General features: G+C 41.1%; 1 protein-coding gene across 7 annotated transcripts in view; it reads left to right on the top strand.

The window, feature by feature from the left end:
• magi3a (membrane associated guanylate kinase, WW and PDZ domain containing 3a) overlaps positions 1 to 22500 on the top strand; it is a 275522-nt gene that overhangs the window by 252821 nt on the left and 201 nt on the right. For 3 of the 7 annotated variants that reach the window (XM_062052764.1, XM_062052762.1, XM_062052765.1), the window contains 4 exons: positions 2624 to 2666; positions 2772 to 2909; positions 9190 to 9328; positions 20611 to 22500. The exon at positions 20611 to 22500 is cut by the window's right edge and continues 201 nt beyond it. In XM_062052764.1, the coding sequence (XP_061908748.1) occupies positions 2624 to 2666; positions 2772 to 2909; positions 9190 to 9328; positions 20611 to 21374 (1084 nt within the window). In that variant the 3' untranslated portion in view covers positions 21375 to 22500. Of the gene's footprint in view, positions 1 to 2623; positions 2667 to 2771; positions 2910 to 9189; positions 9329 to 9552; positions 9647 to 20610 lie in introns of all 7 variants that reach the window. The other 4 variants (XM_062052769.1, XM_062052766.1, XM_062052768.1 and 1 more) reach the window with 3 other exon arrangements.

The following is a 22500-nucleotide window of genomic DNA, read 5'->3' as shown; positions in this document are numbered from 1 at the left end:
ACGTCATTATTAGTACTATTAATATTATTGAAATGGTACATGTGTGTTTATTATAACAACATTACAACCGCTTTGTACTTGAATGGAATTATGGCGCCCTTTGGTGGCGCTTGGCGGTATTGCAAGTTGTACACAAAAAAATTGTAAATATTAACATATGAACCCAATAACATTAATAAATGTTTCTTCATTATTTATTATCATTTATTTATTCATTGCAATTCAGTTTCTAAAAAAGGGATTATGGCGCCCTTAAGTGGTGCTCGGCGGTATTGCAAGTTGTGCACTAAAAATATGAAATATTTATTTATAAAAATAAGACAACTAAAAAAAAATATCTGAACCCAATAACATTATTGAATGTTTTTTCATTGTAATTCAGTGTGTTTCTGAAATGGAATTATGGCGCCCTCAAGTGGTGCACAAAAAATATGTAATATTTATTCATAAAAATAAGACAACTCAATATAATATCTAAACCCAATAACAATAATATATGTTTTGTCATTGTAATTCAGTTTCTAAAATTGAATTATGGCGCACTTTAGTGGTGCTCGGCGGTATTGCAAGTTGTGCACAAAAAATATGAAGTATTTATTTATAAAAAATAAGACTATTAAATATAATGTCTGAACCCAATAACATTAATACATGTTTTTTCATTGTAATTCAGTGTGTTTCTAAAATTCAGTTATGGCGCCCTTTAAGTGGTGCACAAAAAATATGTAATATTTATTCATAAAAATAAGACAACTAAATATAATGTCTGAATTCAATAACAATAATATATGTTTTTTTCATTGTAATTCAGTTTCTAAAATGGAATTATGGCGCCCTTTAGTGGTGCTCGGCGGTATTGCAAGCTGTTCACAAAAAATATGAAGTATTTATTTATAAAAAATAAGACGATTAAATATAATGTCTGAACCCGATAACATTAATTAATGTTTTTTCATTGTAATTCAGTGTGTTTCTAAAATTGAGTTATGGCGCCCTCAAGTGGTGCACAAAAAATATGTAGTATTTATTCATAAAATTAAGACAACTAAATATAATATCTGAATCCAATAACAATAATATATGTTTTGTCATTGTAATTCAGTTTCTAAAATGGAATCATGGCGCCCTTTAGTGGTGCTCGGCGGTATTGCAAGTTGTGCACAAAAAATATGAAGTATTTATTTATAAAAATAAGACGATTAAATATAATGTCTGAACCCGATAACATTAATTAATGTTTTTTCATTGTAATTCAGTGTGTTTCTAAAATTGAGTTATGGCGCCCTCAAGTGGTGCTCGGCGGTATTGCAAGCTGTTCACAAAAAATATGAAGTATTTATTTATAAAAAAATAAGACGATTAAATATAATGTCTGCACCCAATAACATGAATTAATGTTTTTTCATTGTAATTCAGTTAGTTTCTAAAATGGAATTATGGCGACCCTTAGTGGGGCTCGTCGGTATTGCAAGTTGTGCACAAAAAATATCAATCAATCAATCAATGTTTATTTATACAGCCCTAAATCACAAGTGTCTCAAAGGGCTGTACAAGCCACAACGTCATCCTCGGTACAGAGCCCACATACGAGCAAGGAAAACTCACCCCAGTGGGACGTCAATGTGAATGACTATGAGAAACCTTGGAGAGGACCGCATATGTGGGTAACCCCCCCCCCCATATGAAATAGTTATTTATAAAAATAAGACAACTCAAACCAATAACATTAATGAATGTTTTTTCATTGTAATTCAGTGTTTCTAAAATGGAAATATGGCGCCCTCTCGTGGTGCTCGGCGGTATTGCAAGTTGTGCACAAACAATATGAAATATTAATTCATAGAAATAAGACAACTAAATATAATATCCGAACCAATAACATTAATGAATGTTTCTTCATTGTAATTCAGTTTTACAATGAAGTGCTCGGCGGTATTGCAAATTGTGCACATAACAGTTACAAATATTTGAGGAAAAAGAAGACAAATAAGTCGAATATCTAAGCACAATAATACTACGGTTATTTTGTTAAAGTTTTTTAATTGTAATTCAGTTAGTTTTTAAAATGAAATGATGAGAAATTGTACACATTTATTTAAAAAAGATCTCAAATCAACCAAACACAACAATAGAAATACAAGTGACAGGTATTTTATTATTTATGTCACGGTAGTTTGTTTCTGAAATGGAAGTAGGGGAACCTCTAGTGGTGCTCGGCGGTATTGCAAGTTGTACGCCAAAAAGTATGACATTTTTATAAACACAACATGATTACAGTTATATAAATTGTACACTATTGTATTTCATTTAGTATCTAAAATGTGATTATTGGAAACTTTGCTAGTATTGCAATTTGTGAACCAAAAAAAAATGAAATATTTATTTAAAAAAAAAAAAAAAAGACAACAAAAAATCTAAAATGATGTAAACACAACATAATTACATAGATACTATCATTTGACTGATGTAATACAATTAGTACCTCAAATGGAATTACAAGTCATCTCTGCTGATGTTCTGCAGTATTGCAGGTTGTACACACAAAGTAAGAAATGTAAAAAGTATATATTTTTATGGGTGAAGAATAAAGAATATTTGTATGTCATATGTTGGTCTGGAGCAGGAACGGTGACATGCTGACCATCAGCCCATCAGGCCTCATGCAGGTAAAAGTTTCTTATGTTCCATGAAAGAATGATACTACCTGCACGTGTACAGTATATTCTCTGTTTTGATAGCAGCTCTCGTTCTAATCAAATGTGTTCCCGCAGGATTGTTTCGTGGTGGAGTTGGATCGGAGCCAGAGGGGCTTCGGCTTCAGTCTGAGGGGCGGTAAAGAATACAACATGGGCCTGTTCATCCTGCGCCTGGCTGAGGACGGACCCGCCCTGAAGGATGGACGAATCCATGTAAGTGTTCGCTATCTGAAGTTCTGCCAGCAAAGCAAACTCCCCTCAAACGTGTTACCTGGCTATAAGAATGTCCCCGCAGAGAAAAGTACTGTTATAAAACCTGTCTATAGGGGCCACTTTTTGATGCAGCCACTTAAAGTCATGTTATAAAACCTGTCTAGTGGTCACCTTTTAATGCAGCCATTTAAAGAATTGTTATAAAACCTGTCTATAGCAGTGATTTTCAACCTTTTTTGAGCCGCGGCACACTTTTTACATTTCCAAAATCCTGCGGCACACCACCAACCAAAATTACACAAAATGACACTAACACAGTATATAATACATATAGTTAATAATATAGTTTCTAAATGTATTTATACTCGCCTAGTGTGAAACCTGGGCCTGTTTCGATGAACACAAAATGGATATCCTGGCAGAAATGGTAGAAAGACACACACGAAGCTCTTCCTCAACAGCTCTCAGTCTCTCTCTGTTTTTAGTTTTTATCGCAGTCAAGCTTGAGAAGCTCAGCTCACATAGATATGTGGTTGAAAACGGGGGCAATGTCAAAATGGCTTTGTTGGCCAGAATGGCAACCGATAACCAAAAACTGTCCAAAGGAAGATCAGCAAAGTTTAGCTTTAAACCCCGATCTTGTTTCAGTTCAATGAGTTCCTCTTGCTCCTTTAAAGGCCTACTGAAACCCACTACTACCGACCACGCAGTCTGATAGTTTATATATCAATGATGAAATCTTAACATTATAACACATGCCAATACGGCCGGGTTAACTTATAAAGTGACATTTTAAATTTGCCGCTAAACTTCCGGTTCGAAACGCCTCTGAGGATGACGTATGCGCGTGACGTAGCCCGGCGAACACGGGTATGCCTTCCACATTGAAGCCAATACGAAAAAGCTCTGTTTTCATTTCATAATTCCACAGTATTCTGGACATCTGTGTTCGTGAATCTGTTGCAATCATGTTCATTGCATTATGGAGAAGGAAGCTGAGCAAGCAAAGAAGAAAGTTGTCGGTGCGAAATGGACGTATTTTTCGAACGTAGTCAGCAACAACAGTACACAGCCGGCGCTTCTTTGTTTACATTCCCGAAAGATGCAGTCAAGATGGAAGAACTCGGATAACAGAGACTCTAACCAGGAGGACTTTTGACCTCGATACACAGACGCCTGTAGAGAACTGGGACAACACAGACTCTTACCAGGATTACTTTGATTTGGATGACAAAGACGCAGACGTGCTACTGTGAGTATGCAGCTTTGGCTTCTAAACATTTGATCGCTTGACCGTATGCGCGCAACTTTTTTTTGCGTATGTACGTAACTTTTTTTAAATATATAAGCTTTATGAACCTTGGGTTAGGTGAACGGTCTTTTGGGCTGAGTGATTGTGTGTGTTGATCAGGTGTTTGAATTGTATTGGCGTGTTCTATGGAGCTAGGAGCTAGCATAGGAGCTAGGAGCTAGCATAACAAACATGCAGGTGTTTTTATGCAGGATTAATTTGTGGCATATTAAATATAAGCCTGGTTGTGTTGTGGCTAATAGAGTATATATATGTCTTGTGTTTATTTACTGTTGTAGTCATTCCCAGCTGAATATCAGGTCACCCCCGGCTCTCACAGCATCTTCCCTATCTGAATAGCTTCAACTCCCCACTAGTCCTTCACTTGCACTTTACTCATCCACAAATCTTTCATCCTCGCTCAAATTAATGGGGAAATTGTCGCTTTCTCGGTCCGAATCTCTCTCACTTCATGCGGCCATCATTGTAAACAATAGGGAACTTTGCGTATATGTTCAACTGACTACGTCACGCTACTTCCGGTAGGGGCAAGCCTTTTTTTTATCAGATACCAAAAGTTGCAATCTTTATCGTCGTTGTTCTATACTAAATCCTTTCAGCAAAAATATGGCAATATCGCGAAATGATCAAGTATGACACATAGAATAGATCTGCTATCCCCGTTTAAATAAAAAAAAATTCATTTCAGTAGGCCTTTAAAGTCATGTCCTTACCGGCAATGGATGCTGAGCTGTATGGGTCCCTGACCCAGTCAAGGCATTCTGTGAAGGCTGAAGAGAAATAAAATAACAACTTTTTCTCAAGAGTTTTCAAATGTGTGCCAATCACTTCGCACATTGCAGCAGTGTTGCCATCATGCAGTTTCTCGGTGAATGGGAACATCTCAAGGTTGCCACGCTGCACATGTTGTTGCCAGAGCTGCACCTTCAAACGGAATCCATTCCTTTTATCAGTGCTTGTAAGCAGATTTTCATTCCGGCCTTGCATCCGTGTGTTCAGTTCATTCAGATGATGAAATATATCAGCCAGGTATGCCAGCTTTTCACACCACTCATTACTTGCAAGCAGCTTTGAGTAATCGGACCTCTCGTTTGTCAGAAATACTTTTAAGTTCCTCTCGCAGCTCATGCAAAAGGGCAAGCACTTTGCCACGCGACAGCCACCGGACCTCCGTGTGGAGCAATAACACTTTATGTTCCGCTCCCATTTCCTCACACAAAGACGCAAATAAGCGACATTTCAAAGGTCGCGTCTTCACAAAGTTCACTATGCGCACAACATCATCCAACACAGGAGCTAGATCTGCTGGTAAGGTCTTTGCAACGAGTGCCTCACGGTGCAAAAAACAGTGCGTAACAATAACATCCGGGTTTTTTTCTTTGACCCTACTTACGAAGCCTTGGCTTCGGCTCCATCAGTGCAGACACCTGTGCAGTTTTCCCACGAAAGCCCGCTTTTGTCAAAATATTCCGACGTGACCCGAAATATTTCCTCTCCTGTTGATTTTTCTGGCAGTGTCTTGCAAAATAGTAAGTTTTCTTTAATGGCTTCCCCATCCACAAAACGCACGTTGGCCAAGAGCTGACAATGTCCACCAATATCCGTCGACTCATCAATTTGCAAGGCAAATTTCTCTGAGATGTCCGCAGACATATCATCAATACGTCTGGCAATTGTGTTATCTGAGAGAGGCACTTTAGCCATCTCTTTGGCCGCGTCAGGGCCGAGCATCTCATTTACGATGGCTTTACAAGCTGGCAGTATTAATGTTTCTGCCACAGTGTGGGACTTTTTTGGATTTAGCTACGAGTTCAGCAACAAGGTAGCTAGCTTTGAGGGCTCTCTCGTTTACCTTTGTGGTTTTTCTCAGAAAAGTTGCCTGTTTCTCATTGTTTGTACGTAAGCGTACAAAATAGTCCATCGGCTTGTTTTGAACGGAAAGGTGTTTCGTTTGGAGATGGCGTTTAAGCTTGCTTGGCACCATGGCGCTATTGGATAGCTTCTCACCACCACACCAAGCACTGCGGAGTCGGTGCTGTCGCATCCCCGGTGAAAGTCAATCCAAATGAAAGATAGCTTTCGCTGTATTGCCTCGAGCTCACCGTCTTGTCTTTTTTATTTTGTCGACCACTCATACTGGGGCCTTCATTTGGGTCAGAATTTTGTCCAGGACCCTGTCCGGCATTTACATTTTCCCTTCTCAAAAACTTCTCCATCACTGTCACTTGCTCGCCTCCTCCTGCTGCGATCCCACACTGTCAGTGTCACGTGTCGCGCAGCCTACCTCGCTTGTCTTTACAGGTATATCGCCCTCTGCTGCCTCCTACTGAAATAGAAGAGTATTACATTATCTGCCGCACTTTATTACAGCAGGCACCCGACAATGGTTAAAATTAGGAGATATTACATAATTTCCCGCGGCACATCTGACGATCTCTCACGGCACACTAGTGTGCCGCGGCACACTGGTTGAAAATCACTGGTCTATAGGGGCCACTTTTTTAATGCAGCCACTTACAGTCATGTTATAAAACCTGTCTATAGGGGCCACTTTTTAATGCAGCCACTTAAAGTCTTGTTATAAAACCTGTCTATAGGGGCCACTTTTTAATTACAACCACTTATGTGATAAAACCTGTCTATGGGGGCCACTTTTTGATGCAGCCACTTAAAGTCATGTTTTAAAACCTGTTTATAGGGGCCACTTTTTAATTACAACCACTTATGTGATAAAACCTGTCTATAGGGGACACTTTTTGATGCAGCCACTTAAAGTGCAAAAGTGTCCGCCTGTGTAAAAGTGGCCATACGTGCAAAAGTTGCCACATGTGCAAAAGTGGCCACATATGTAAAAGGGGCCAGACGTGCAAAAGGGGCCACATGTGCAAAAGGGGCCACATATGTAAAAGTGGCCACCTGTGTAAAAGTGGCCACATGTGCAAAAGTGGCCACATGTGTAAAAAGGGCCAGCTGTGTATAAGGGGCCACATGTGTGAAAAGGGCCAGCTGTGTAAAAGGGGCCACATATGTCAAAGTGGCCACATGTGTAAAAAGGGCCAGCTGTGTAAAAGTGGCCACATGTGTAAAAGTGGCCACATGTGTGAAAAAGGCCAGCTGTCTAAAGGTGGCCACATGTGTAAAAGTGGCCACCTGTACAAAAGTGACCACCTGTGTAAAAGTGGCCACCTGTGCAAAAGTGGCCACCTGTAAAAGTGGCCACCTGTGCAAAAGTGGCCACCTGTGTAAAAGTGGCCACCTGTGCAAAAGTGGCCACCTGTGTAAAAGTGGCCACCTGTGTAAAAGTGGCCACCTGTGCAAAAGTGTCCATATGTGTAAAAGTGGCTATATGTGTAAAAGTGGCCATGTGTAAAAGTGGCTATACGTGTAAAAGTGGCCACCTGTGTAAAAGTGGCCACCTGTGCAAAAGTGTCCATATGTGTAAAAGTGGCTATATGTGTAAAAGTGGCCATGTGTAAAAGTGGCTATACGTGTAAAAGTGGCCACCTGTGTAAAAGTGGCCACCTGTGCAAAAGGGGCCACATGTGCAAAAGTGGCCGCCTGTGTAAAAGTGGTCATATGTGCTGAAGTGGCCACATGTGCAAACGGGGCCACATATGTAAAAGTGGCCACCTGTTTAAAAATGGCCAAATGTGTAAAAGTGGCCACATGTGTAAAAAGGGCCAGCTGTGTAAAAGTGGCCACATGTGTAAAAGTGGCCACCTGTGCAAAAGTGGCCACCTGTGTAAAAGTGGCCACCTGTGCAAAAGTAGCCACCTGTGCAAAAGTGGCCACCTGTGTAAAAGTGGCAACCTGTTTAAAAATGGCCAAATGTGTAAAAGGGGCCACATATCTCAAAGTGGCCACATGTATAAAAAGGGCCAGCTGTGTAAAAGTGGCCACCTGTGCAAAAGTGGCCACCTGTGTAAAAGTGGCCACCTGTGCAAAAGTAGCCACCTGTGCAAAAGTGGCCACCTGTGTAAAAGTGGCAACCTGTTTAAAAATGGCCAAATGTGTAAAAGGGGCCACATATCTCAAAGTGGCCACATGTATAAAAAGGGCCAGCTGTGTAAAAGTGGCCACATGTGTAAAAGTGGCCACCTGTACAAAAGTGGCCACCTGTGTAAAAGTAACCACCTGTGCAAAAGGGGCCATATGTGTAAAAGTGGCCTTATGTGTAAAAGTGGCTATACGTGCAAAAGTGGCCACCTGTGTAAAAGTAGCCACCTCTGCAAAAGGGGCCACATGTGCAAAAGTGGCCACTTGTGTAAAAGTGGCCATACGTGTAAAAGTGGTTATACGTGTAAAAGTGGCCACCTGTGCAAAAGTGGCCACCTGTACAAAAGTGGCCACCTGTGTAAAAGTAGCCACCTCTGCAAAAGGGGCCACATGTGCAAAAGTGGCCACTTGTGTAAAAGTGGCCATACGTGTAAAAGTGGTTATACGTGTAAAAGTGGCCACCTGTGTAAAAGTGGCCACCTGTACAAAAGTGGCCACCTGTGTAAAAGTAGCCACCTGTGCAAAAGGGGCCATATGTGTAAAAGTGGCCATATGTGTAAAAGTGGCTATACGTGTAAAAGTGGCCATCTGTGCAAAAGTGGCCACCTGTGTAAAAGTGACCACTTGTGCAAAAGGGGCCACATGTGTAAAAGTGGCCATCCGTGTAAAAGTGGCCATATGTGCTAAAGTGGCCACATGTGCAAACGGGGCCACATATGTAAAAGTGGCCACCTGTTTAAAAATGGCCAAATGTGTAAAAATGGCCACCTGTACAAAAGTGGCCCCACGTACAAAAGTGGCCCCACGTGCAAAAGTGGCCACCTGTGCAAATGTGGTTACATGTGTAAAAGGGGCCACCTGTGTAAAAGTGTCTACATGTGCAAAAATGGGCCAACTGTGTAAAAGGGTCCACCTGTGCAGTTCCCCTTGAGTGGTGTCTCCAAAGAGGTGTGTGACAAAGGTGTGTGACAGGTGGGCGATCAGATCGTGGAAATAAACGGCGAGGCCACACAAGGCATCACGCACACACGAGCTATCGAGCTGATCCAAGCAGGAGGCAGCAAAGTTCTCCTGCTGCTGCGACCCGGCCAGGGTTTAGTTCCTGACCACAGTGAGTGTCACACACACACACACACACACACACACACACACACACACACACACACACACACACACACACTGTAAATGCGTGTTATTGTCCATAAGCTTCATGTTCATGCATGTGTTGCAAGCTTTTCTCTCTCTCTCTCTCTCTCTCTCTCGCTCGCTCTGATCTGACTTGTGTTTTCTGCGTGGGCACGGCTGTCTCTTTCTATTTGTCTCTTCCTCCTGTAGGTCTGGGCTCTTCTTCCAGCCTGTGCTTCTACATGAAACCAGAGCATCACTAAAGGCCTCACTGCTTTTCTTGGTCTGTCCCTAACTGAGCGCGGTAAAACCTCTTGTGCTCGTCTCCTTCCTTCCCAAGTCTGCTGTCGTCCTCTCCCCCCCCCCACATCAAAGTGTCAGTCAGTAGCTAGACCACTCGGAGGGCGAAACCGAAGCAGTGAGTCCCAGAAAGCAGACCTGCAGGAGTCACGTTGTTCTGGATGCCACTGAACACATGCGTCACCGTATTTTCCCCACTATAGAGCGCATGTAAGCCGCACCCGAATATATGTCCATATATAAGTCGCACCGGACTATAAGCCTCAGATATATACGTTGTGAAAGGAGTTATTTACACAGAAATATTCTGTAAATGTTTATTTACATACCTTAATTGTTTCCAAACGCTGTCTGTAACAAGGCAGTAAAACGGCTGATCCAACAAAACATAAGTCATGGTCATGGACTCACTAGCTGTGCAAGCAACTAAACAGACTCGATGACGTTTTGGTGAATTTACTGAGGAATTTGTGAAAGTGAAACAATACTAAAATGATGCCATTGTAAGTTAATAATACTGACACAGGCACCTACGCGATATTTTACCTTCAAAAATATTTCCTTTCAAAAATAATAGGGCCCACATTTTGATGCAGCCACTTAGTCATGATATAAAAGCTGTCTATAGGGGCCAGTTTTTGTTGCAGCCACTTAGTCATGTTCTAAAACCTGTCTATAGGGGCCACTTTTTGATGCAGCCACTTAAAGTCATATTATAAAACCTGTCTATAGGGGCCACTTTTTAATGCAGCCACTTAAAGTCATGATATAAAACCTGTCTGTAGGGGCCACATTTTTAATGCAGCCACTTAAAAGTCATGGTATAAAACCTGTCTATGGGGCCACTTTTTGAGGCAGCCACTTAGTCATCTAATAAAAGCTGTCTATAGGGGCCACTTTTTAATGCAGCCACTTAAAGTCATGTGTTAAAACCTGTCTGTAGGGGCCACTTTTTGATGCAGCCATGTAAAGTCATGTTATAAAACCTGTTTATAGGTGCCACTTTTTTAATGCAGCCACTTAAAAGTAATGGTATAAAACCTGTCTATAGGGGCCACTTTTTGAGGCAGCCATGTAAAGTCATGTTATAAAACCTGTTTATAGGTGCCACTTTTTTAATGCAGCCACATAAAAGTCATGGTATAAAACCTGTCTGTAGGGGCCACTTTTTGATGCAGCCGTGTAAAGTCATGTTATAAAACCTGTTTATAGGTGCCACTTTTTTAATGCAGCCACTTAAAAGTAATGGTATAAAACCTGTCTATAGGGGCCACTTTTTGAGGCAGCCACTTAGTCATCTAATAAAAGCTGTCTATAGGGGCCACTTTTTGAGGCAGACATTTAAAGTCATGTTATAAAAGCTGTCTATAGGGGCCACTTTTTGAGGCAGCCACTTAGTCATCTAATAAAAGCTGTCTATAGGGGCCACTTTTTGAGGCAGACATTTAAAGTCATGTTATAAAAGCTGTCTATAGGGGTCACTTTTTGAGGCAGCCACTTAGTCATCTAATAAAAGCTGTCTATAGGGGCCATTTTTTAATGCAGCCACTTAAAGTCATGATATAAAACCTGTCTATAGGGGCCACTTTTTAATGCAGCCACTTAAAGTCATAATATAAAACCTGTCTATAGGGGTCACTTTTTATGCAGCCACTTAAAAGTCATGGTATAAAACCTGTCTATGGGGCCACTTTTTGAGGCAGCCACTTAGTCATCTAATAAAAGCTGTCTATAGGGGCCACTTTTTAATGCAGCCACTTAAAGTCATGTGTTAAAACCTGTCTGTAGGGGCCACTTTTTGATGCAGCCATGTAAAGTCATGTTATAAAACCTGTTTATAGGTGCCACTTTTTTAATGCAGCCACTTAAAAGTAATGGTATAAAACCTGTCTATAGGGGCCACTTTTTGAGGCAGCCACTTAGTCATCTAATAAAAGCTGTCTATAGGGGCCACTTTTTGAGGCAGACATTTAAAGTCATGTTATAAAAGCTGTCTATAGGGGCCACTTTTTGAGGCAGCCACTTAGTCATCTAATAAAAGCTGTCTATAGGGGCCACTTTTTGAGGCAGACTTTTAAAGTCATGTTATAAAACCTGTTTAAAGGGGCCACTTTTTTAATGCAGCCACCTAAAAGTCATGGTATAAAACCTGTCTATAGGGGCCACTTTTTGAGGCAGCCACTTAGTCATCTAATAAAAGCTGTCCATAGGGGCCACTTTTTGAGGCAGCCATTTAAAGTCATGTTATAAAACCTGTCTATAGGGGCCACTTTTTAATGCAGCCACTTAAAGTCATGTGTTAAAACCTGTCTGCAAGGGCCACTTTTGGATGCAGCCATGTAAAGTCATGTTATAAAACCTGTCTATAGGGGCCACTTTTTGAGGCAGCCACTTAGTCATCTAATAAAACCTGTCTATAGGGGCCACTTTTTGAGGCAGACATTTAAAGTCATGTTATAAAACCTGTCTATAGGGGCCACTTTTTAATGCAGCCACTTAAAAGTCATGGTATACAACCTGTCTATAGGGGCCACTTTTTGAGGCAGCCACTTAGTCATATAATAAAAGCTGTCTATAGGGGCCACTTTTTGAGGCAGCCACTTAGTCATCTAATAAAAGCTGTCTATAGAGGCCACTTTTTAATACAGCCACTTAAAGTCATGTGATAAAACCTATTTATAGGTGCCACTTTTTTAATGCAGCCACTTAAAAGTCATGGTATAAAACCTGTCTATAGGGGCCACTTTTTGAGGCAGCCACTTAGTCATCTAATAAAAGCTGTCTATAGGGGCCACTTTTTGAGGCAGCCACTTAGTCATCTAATAAAAGCTGTTTATAGGGGCCACTTTTTGAGGCAGCCACTTAGTCATCTAATAAAACCTGTCTATAGGGGCCACTTTTTGAGGCAGACATTTAAAGTCATGTTATAAAACCTGTCTATAGGGGCCACTTTTTAATGCAGCCACTTAAAAGTCATGGTATACAACCTGTCTATAGGGGCCACTTTTTGAGGCAGCCACTTAGTCATATAATAAAAGCTGTCTATAGGGGCCACTTTTTGAGGCAGCCACTTAGTCATATAATAAAAGCTGTCTATAGAGGCCACTTTTTAATACAGCCACTTAAAGTCATGTGATAAAACCTGTCTATAGGGGCCACTTTTTAATGCAGCCACTTAAAAGTCATGGTATAAAACCTGTCTATAGGGGCCACTTTTTGAGGCAGCCACTTAGTCATCTAATAAAAGCTGTCTATAGGGGCCACTTTTTGAGGCAGCCACTTAGTCATCTAATAAAAGCTGTTTATAGGGGCCACTTTTTGAGGCAGCCACTTAGTCATCTAATAAAACCTGTCTATAGGGGCCACTTTTTAATACAGCCACTTAAAGTCATGTGATAAAACCTGTCTATAGGGGCCACTTTTTAATGCAGCCACTTAAAAGTCATGGTATAAAACCTGTCTATAGGGGCCACTTTTTGAGGCAGCCACTTAGTCATCTAATAAAAGCTGTCTATAGGGGCCACTTTTTGAGGCAGCCACTTAGTCATCTAATAAAAGCTGTTTATAGGGGCCACTTTTTGAGGCAGCCACTTAGTCATCTAATAAAACCTGTCTATAGGGGCCACTTTTTGAGGCAGACATTTAAAGTCATGTTATAAAACCTGTCTATAGGGGCCACTTTTTAATGCAGCCACTTAAAAGTCATGGTATACAACCTGTCTATAGGGGCCACTTTTTGAGGCAGCCACTTAGTCATATAATAAAAGCTGTCTATAGGGGCCACTTTTTGAGGCAGCCACTTAGTCATATAATAAAAGCTGTCTATAGAGGCCACTTTTTAATACAGCCACTTAAAGTCATGTGATAAAACCTGTCTATAGGGGCCACTTTTTAATGCAGCCACTTAAAAGTCATGGTATAAAACCTGTCTATAGGGGCCACTTTTTGAGGCAGCCACTTAGTCATCTAATAAAAGCTGTCTATAGGGGCCACTTTTTGAGGCAGCCACTTAGTCATCTAATAAAAGCTGTTTATAGGGGCCACTTTTTGAGGCAGCCACTTAGTCATCTAATAAAACCTGTCTATAGGGGCCACTTTTTGAGGCAGACATTTAAAGTCATGTTATAAACCTGTCTATAGGGGCCACTTTTTAATGCAGCCACTTAAAAGTCATGGTATACAACCTGTCTATAGGGGCCACTTTTTGAGGCAGCCACTTAGTCATATAATAAAAGCTGTCTATAGGGGCCACTTTTTGAGGCAGCCACTTAGTCATATAATAAAAGCTGTCTATAGAGGCCACTTTTTAATACAGCCACTTAAAGTCATGTGATAAAACCTATTTATAGGTGCCACTTTTTTAATGCAGCCACTTAAAAGTCATGGTATAAAACCTGTCTATAGGGGCCACTTTTTGAGGCAGCCACTTAGTCATCTAATAAAAGCTGTCTATAGGGGCCACTTTTTGAGGCAGCCACTTAGTCATCTAATAAAAGCTGTCTATAGGGGCCACTTTTTGAGGCAGCCATTTAAAGTCATGTTATAAAAGCTGTCTATAGGGGCCACTTTTTGAGGCAGCCACTTAGTCATCTAATAAAAGCTGTCTATAGGGGCCACTTTTTGAGGCAGACATTTAAAGTCATGTTATAAAAGCTGTCTATAGGGGTCACTTTTTGAGGCAGCCACTTAGTCATCTAATAAAAGCTGTCTATAGGGGCCATTTTTTAATGCAGCCACTTAAAGTCATGATATAAAACCTGTCTATAGGGGCCACTTTTTAATGCAGCCACTTAAAGTCATAATATAAAACCTGTCTATAGGGGTCACTTTTTATGCAGCCACTTAAAAGTCATGGTATAAAACCTGTCTATGGGGCCACTTTTTGAGGCAGCCACTTAGTCATCTAATAAAAGCTGTCTATAGGGGCCACTTTTTAATGCAGCCACTTAAAGTCATGTGTTAAAACCTGTCTGTAGGGGCCACTTTTTGATGCAGCCATGTAAAGTCATGTTATAAAACCTGTTTATAGGTGCCACTTTTTTAATGCAGCCACTTAAAAGTAATGGTATAAAACCTGTCTATAGGGGCCACTTTTTGAGGCAGCCACTTAGTCATCTAATAAAAGCTGTCTATAGGGGCCACTTTTTGAGGCAGACATTTAAAGTCATGTTATAAAAGCTGTCTATAGGGGCCACTTTTTGAGGCAGCCACTTAGTCATCTAATAAAAGCTGTCTATAGGGGCCACTTTTTGAGGCAGACTTTTAAAGTCATGTTATAAAACCTGTTTAAAGGGGCCACTTTTTTAATGCAGCCACCTAAAAGTCATGGTATAAAACCTGTCTATAGGGGCCACTTTTTGAGGCAGCCACTTAGTCATCTAATAAAAGCTGTCCATAGGGGCCACTTTTTGAGGCAGCCATTTAAAGTCATGTTATAAAACCTGTCTATAGGGGCCACTTTTTAATGCAGCCACTTAAAGTCATGTGTTAAAACCTGTCTGCAAGGGCCACTTTTGGATGCAGCCATGTAAAGTCATGTTATAAAACCTGTCTATAGGGGCCACTTTTTGAGGCAGACATTTAAAGTCATGTTATAAAACCTGTCTATAGGGGCCACTTTTTAATGCAGCCACTTAAAAGTCATGGTATACAACCTGTCTATAGGGGCCACTTTTTGAGGCAGCCACTTAGTCATATAATAAAAGCTGTCTATAGGGGCCACTTTTTGAGGCAGCCACTTAGTCATCTAATAAAAGCTGTCTATAGAGGCCACTTTTTAATACAGCCACTTAAAGTCATGTGATAAAACCTATTTATAGGTGCCACTTTTTTAATGCAGCCACTTAAAAGTCATGGTATAAAACCTGTCTATAGGGGCCACTTTTTGAGGCAGCCACTTAGTCATCTAATAAAAGCTGTCTATAGGGGCCACTTTTTGAGGCAGCCACTTAGTCATCTAATAAAAGCTGTTTATAGGGGCCACTTTTTGAGGCAGCCACTTAGTCATCTAATAAAACCTGTCTATAGGGGCCACTTTTTGAGGCAGACATTTAAAGTCATGTTATAAAACCTGTCTATAGGGGCCACTTTTTAATGCAGCCACTTAAAAGTCATGGTATACAACCTGTCTATAGGGGCCACTTTTTGAGGCAGCCACTTAGTCATATAATAAAAGCTGTCTATAGGGGCCACTTTTTGAGGCAGCCACTTAGTCATATAATAAAAGCTGTCTATAGAGGCCACTTTTTAATACAGCCACTTAAAGTCATGTGATAAAACCTGTCTATAGGGGCCACTTTTTAATGCAGCCACTTAAAAGTCATGGTATAAAACCTGTCTATAGGGGCCACTTTTTGAGGCAGCCACTTAGTCATCTAATAAAAGCTGTCTATAGGGGCCACTTTTTGAGGCAGCCACTTAGTCATCTAATAAAAGCTGTTTATAGGGGCCACTTTTTGAGGCAGCCACTTAGTCATCTAATAAAACCTGTCTATAGGGGCCACTTTTTGAGGCAGACATTTAAAGTCATGTTATAAAACCTGTCTATATGGGCCACTTTTTAATGCAGCCACTTAAAAGTCATGGTATACAACCTGTCTATAGGGGCCACTTTTTGAGGCAGCCACTTAGTCATATAATAAAAGCTGTCTATAGGGGCCACTTTTTGAGGCAGCCACTTAGTCATATAATAAAAGCTGTCTATAGAGGCCACTTTTTAATACAGCCACTTAAAGTCATGTGATAAAACCTGTCTATAGGGGCCACTTTTTAATGCGGCCACTTAAAAGTCATGGTATAAAACCTGTCTATAGGGGCCACTTTTTGAGGCAGCCACTTAGTCATCTAATAAAAGCTGTCTATAGGGGCCACTTTTTGAGGCAGCCACTTAGTCATCTAATAAAAGCTGTTTATAGGGGCCACTTTTTGAGGCAGCCACTTAGTCATCTAATAAAACCTGTCTATAGGGGCCACTTTTTGAGGCAGACATTTAAAGTCGTGTTATAAAACCTGTCTATAGGGGCCACTTTTTAATGCAGCCACTTAAAAGTCATGGTATACAACCTGTCTATAGGGGCCACTTTTTGAGGCAGCCACTTAGTCATATAATAAAAGCTGTCTATAGGGGCCACTTTTTGAGGCAGCCACTTAGTCATATAATAAAAGCTGTCTATAGAGGCCACTTTTTAATACAGCCACTTAAAGTCATGTGTTAAAACCTATTTATAGGTGCCACTTTTTTAATGCAGCCACTTAAAAGTCATGGTATAAAACCTGTCTATAGGGGCCACTTTTTGAGGCAGCCACTTAGTCATCTAATAAAAGCTGTCTATAGGGGCCACTTTTTGAGGCAGCCACTTAGTCATCTAATAAAAGCTGTCTATAGGGGCCACTTTTTGAGGCAGCCACTTAGTCATCTAATAAAAGCTGTCTATAGGGGCCACTTTTTGAGGCAGCCATTTAAAGTCATGTTATAAAAGCTGTCTATAGGGGCCACTTTTTGAGGCAGCCACTTAGTCATCTAATAAAAGCTGTCTATAGGGGCAACTTTTTGAGGCAGCCACTTAGTCATCTAATAAAAGCTGTCTATAGGGGCCACTTTTTGAGGCAGCCATTTAAAGTCATGTTATAAAAGCTGTCTATAGGGGCCACTTTTTGAGGCAGCCACTTAGTCATCTAATAAAAGCTGTCTATAGGGGCCACTTTTTAAGGCAGCCATTTAAAGTCATGTTATAAAAGCTGTCTATAGGGGCCACTTTTTGAGGCAGCCACTTGGTCATCTAATAAAAGCTGTCTATAGGGGCCACTTTTTGAGCAGCCATTTAAAGTCATGTTATAAAAGCTGTCTATAGGGGCCACTTTTTGAGGCAGCCACTTAGTCATCTAATAAAAGCTGTCTATAGGGGCCACTTTTTGAGGCAGCCATTTAAAGTCATGTTATAAAAGCTGTCTATAGGGGCCACTTTTTGAGGCAGCCACTTAGTCATCTAATAAAAGCTGTCTATAGGGGCCATTTTTTGAGGCAGCCATGTAAAGTCATGTTATAAAACCTGTTTATAGGTGCCACTTTTTTAATGCAGCCACTTAAAAGTCATGGTATAAAACCTGTCTATGGGGGCCACTTTTTGAGGCAGCCACTTAGTCATCTAATAAAAGCTGTCTATAGGGGCCACTTTTTGAGGCAGACATTTAAAGTCATGTTATAAAACCTGTCTATAGGGGCCACTTTTTGAGGCAGACATTTAAAGTCATGTTATAAAACCTGTCTATAGGGGCCACTTTTTAAAGTCATGTGTTAAAACCTGTCTGCAGGGGCCACTTTTTGATGCAGCCACTTAGTCATCTAATAAAAGCTGTCTATAGGGGCCACTTTTTGAGGCAGACATTTAAAGTCATGTTATAAAACCTGTCTATAGGGGCCACTTTTTAAAGTCATGTGTTAAAACCTGTCTGCAGGGGCCACTTTTTGATGCAGCCATGTAAAGTCATGTTATAAAACCTGTTTATAGGTGCCACTTTTTTAATGCAGCCACTTAAAAGTCATGGTATAAAACCTGTCTATAGGGGCCACTTTTTGAGGCAGCCACTTAGTCATCTAATAAAAGCTATATATAGGGGCCACTTTTTAATGCAGCCACTTAAAGTCATGTGTTAAAACCTGTCTGCAGGGGCCACTTTTTGAGGCAGTCATGTTCTAAAACCTGTCCATAGTGGCCGTTAAAAATTACTAAAGACTTTCACTTTACAATAAAACAATCCATTTTAAAAGTACATGCGTTCAGTTTTTGTTTTGTATTCGGGTACCTAATAAGTATCGATAATCGTGGAAATTCATCCATATTGACATTTACTAGTGACTATTAGTGACGAGGAAGAGCAGTATTGAGGGAGAAGATGTGAATTAAACAAGACAATATAAAGCTGCAGGAGTATGGAGAAACCACGTGTGTGTTCACTGGCATCCACTTCAGATCGATTAATCAAACAAGGTTTCATTTCTATGAGTTGTTGCTCCTAGAAATCTAAACAAAAAAAACAAAAACCTTCATCAAATCCATGGCTTTCCTGTCTGCTGCGTGCAAAGCCACCGTGTGCACTTGTCCTGTCATCTTGGGGCTGAAGTGAAAAGCATTGAGGCGCTGTACTTGGCGCCAGCATTGAAGCTAAATAATGTTGCTGTTTGACAAACACACAATATCGCATCTTTCTTTTCTCCTCATTCAGTCCCGCCAGAACTCCGCTTTATCGCCACCGTGCCAATTCACGCAAATTCCACCCATCCCTGCGACTTTAGCCAATCAGCATCATCTTCACCAATCAAATTAGTCTGATCTAGTGTCTACTTTTAAAGGCCTACTGAAAGCCACTACTAGCGACCACGCAGTATGATAGTTTGTATATCAATGATGAAATCTTAACATTGCAACACATGCCAATACGGCCGGGTTAACTTATAAAGTGCAATTTAAAATTTCCCGCGAAACTTCCGGTTGAAAACGTATATGTATGATGACGTATGCGTGTGACGTCAATGGTTGAAACGGAAGTATTCGGACACCATTGTATCCAATACAAAAAGCTCTGTTTTCATCGCAAAATTCCACAGTATTCTGGACATCTGTGTTGGTGAATCTTTTGCAATTTGTTCAATGAACAATGAAGACTGCAAAGAAGAAAGCTGTAGGTGGGATCGGTGTATTAGCGGCTGGCTGCAGCAACACAACCAGGAGGACTTTGACTTGGATAGCGGACGCGCTATCCGACGCTAGCCGCCGACCGCATCCATGATCGGGTGAAGTCCTTCGTCGCTCCGTCGATCACTGGAACGCAGGTGAGCACGGGTGTTGATGAGCAGATGAGGGCTGGGTGGCGTAGGTGGATAGCTAATGTTTTTAGCATAGCTCTGTGAGGTCCCGTAGCTAAGTTAGCTTCAATGGCGTCGTTAGCAACAGCATTGTTAAGCTTCGCCAGGCTGGAAAGCATTAACCGTGTAGGGACAGGTCCATGGTTTAATAGTATTGTTGATTTTCTGTCTATCCTTCCAGTCAGGGGTTTATTTCTTTTGTTTCTATCTGCAGTTAAGCCCGATGCCATCACGTTAGCTCCGTAGCTAAAGTGCTTCGCCGATGTATTGTCGTGGAGATAAAAGTCACTGTGAATGTCCATTTCGCGTTCTCGACTCTCATTTTCAAGAGGATATAGTATCGGAGGTGGTTTAAAATACAAATCCGTGATCCACAATAGAAATAGGAGAAAGTGTGGAATCCAATGAGCCAGCTTGTCCCTAAGTTACGGTCAGAGCGAAAAAAGTTATGTCCTGCACTGCCTCTCTAGTCCTTCACTCTCACGTTCCTCATCCACGAATCTTTCATCCTCGCTGAAATTAATGGGGTAATCGTCGCTTTCTCGGTCCGAATCGCTCTCGCTGCTGGTGTAAACAATGGGGAAATGTGAGGAGCCTTTCAACCTGCGACGTCACGCTACTTCCGGTACAGGCAAGGCTTCTTTTTATCAGCGACCAAAAGTTGCGAACTTTATCGTCGATGTTCTCTACTAAATCCTTTCAGCAAAAATATGGCAATATCGCGAAATGATCAAGTATGACACATAGAATGGATCTGCTATCCCCGTTTAAATAAAACAATTCATTTCAGTAGGCCTTTAAGTCTGTGTGCTTTAAAACGAGTAAAACACCATTTTTTTAATTTTTTTTTTACAATTTTTGTTGAAATCCTGTACTTTTGTTGCGGATTATTTAAAGAAAGACTGAAAAGAATGGTTTAGTTCACAAAATCCCTAGTGGATTCAAAGTTACGGTTAAAAAAAAAAAAAAAAGAGACAACTTTTGCTGCAACTTCCTGCAAACGTTTTTGTGACTTGAAGCGTTTTGGGGCAAAACCCTGCAGGGCCTGAATGAGGAGCGAGAAGTGGGGACCGTGGTGGTTCTGCTAACTCTTGACTGTTTGGCAGGTTCTAAGGACAAGGTCAACATTCCAAGCAAGCATTCGGTCAGTGATGGACCTTCATCTCCAGCCTCCGTGTCTACCTCAGATTGGTCTCCCTCCTCAACCTCCATGGTCGCCCTCCATGACTTCTCCACCCTTGCCGGGTCCGCGGGGTCCCCTGGCGCCGGCCGGCCGACGACCGATAAAGTCCGAGGGCAGCAGGTGTCCTTCCAGCGCGCTACCAGTCCTGGTGCTCACGCCAGGAAGACCGGCAGGAGTGACTCCAAGGCCGCCAGTCCCAGGAGAGCCACAGATCACGGGGACGACTCCCAGAGTCCCAGGAGAAAAGAGCGGGGCTCTTCGGCGGACCGGAAGCACGACGGGCAGAGAGACCAGCGCTCCTCCAAGAGGGACCAGGACCAACCCCAGAGCCCGAGACGCCCGGCCGGCCAGCAGCCCGCCGGCGACGGGAGAAGACACAAGGACGAAGACGCGGCTCACTTGCAGGACGGCGACCGCCACAAGAAGGTCCGACGGGCCGAGCAGGACCTGCAGGGGGGTCCCAGGGAGAGGTCGGGGTCGGACGCCGACACGCTGGGCCGTAGGAGTGCACGCGACAAGGACGGCAGGTCCCACAGGTTACCTGAAGATGGGAACAAGAAGCCCCCTGGGGGGTCCAGCGCTAGCATGCAGGACCTGGGCTACAGCAGCAAGAAGGTTCCCATCACACCTGGACCATGGAAGGTTCCTAGTTCCAGCAAGATCCAGTCCCAGGTGGACACAGCTTAGAAATCCTAGTCCCCATATATCTGATGATGGATGCTGCATCCATACCTTTCACTGTGAGACTTCCATGAAGGATCTGGTCTTCTTGTCCCTGGGACTTTTTTGAAGGTTCACGGCACATTCCGCACATTCCTAGGTTTTTTTCTGTTGGCCGTGACGTCTGAGGAGGAATCTGGCCGTCCTCATCGTGTTCCCGCTGATAAGATCCAGTCACTTCCAGAAGTAAGAATGTCATTTCACCATCTTCTGGTCTACGTAGTCTGCCTGAACCTGGCAGCTTCCGCAGGGAAAACTGCACTTTGCGAATTCTTCTCGATCCTTCCGTGAGACAAGAACTGGCGTCTTCCCTAAATAGTAAAGAACTGCTAGCACGAAGCGGCTAAACATGCGGGTAATGGGAATAAGATTCATTCCAAATCATTAATTTATATAAACAAACGGTTTCCAGAGTGCAGCACGTTAAAAACAATACAACTTAATTAAAAGATGGGTAAAAATAGACAAAATGATAAAATCAATGAAAATATATATATATGTTAATTAATTGATTAAAATAATTAAAAAAAGAAAGAAAATAATAACACCAAAATAAGTAAAAATAGAATAGAACAATAAAAGCAATTAAAAAATACGTAAATTAATTAATAAAAAAAAATTCAAAAAGAAAGATAATAAAAACGCCAAAATAAGTCAAAACAAACCAATTAAATACAATAAAACAATAAAAGTTATTCAGTTACAAGGTAGATAAAAAATAGATAAAATAATGAAAACAATTCTAAAGGATATGTAAATGAATACATTTTAAAAAGAAAGATGATAACACTAAAAGCGCCAAAATAAGTAAAAACAAACCAAATTAAATATAATAAAACATTAAAAGTAAGATGGATAAAAATAGACAAAATATTAAAAATCAATTTAAAAAATGTATAAATAATTGGATACAAATATTTTAAATCAGAAAGATAATAATAAAAACACTAAAATAAGTAAAAAAACAAAACCTCAAAATAAGTCAAAACAAACCAATTAAATACAATAAAACAATAAAAGTAATTCAGTTAAAAGGTAGAGGAAAATAGATAAAATGATAAAAACAATTCTAAAGGATAAGTAAATGAATACA

The sequence above is a fragment of the Entelurus aequoreus genome, linkage group LG07 (genome assembly GCF_033978785.1).
Source record: "Entelurus aequoreus isolate RoL-2023_Sb linkage group LG07, RoL_Eaeq_v1.1, whole genome shotgun sequence".
Lineage (NCBI taxonomy): Eukaryota > Metazoa > Chordata > Actinopteri > Syngnathiformes > Syngnathidae > Entelurus > Entelurus aequoreus.
The sequence above is the reverse complement of the archived record's forward strand: the minus strand, read 5'-3'. Positions and strand labels throughout refer to the sequence as shown.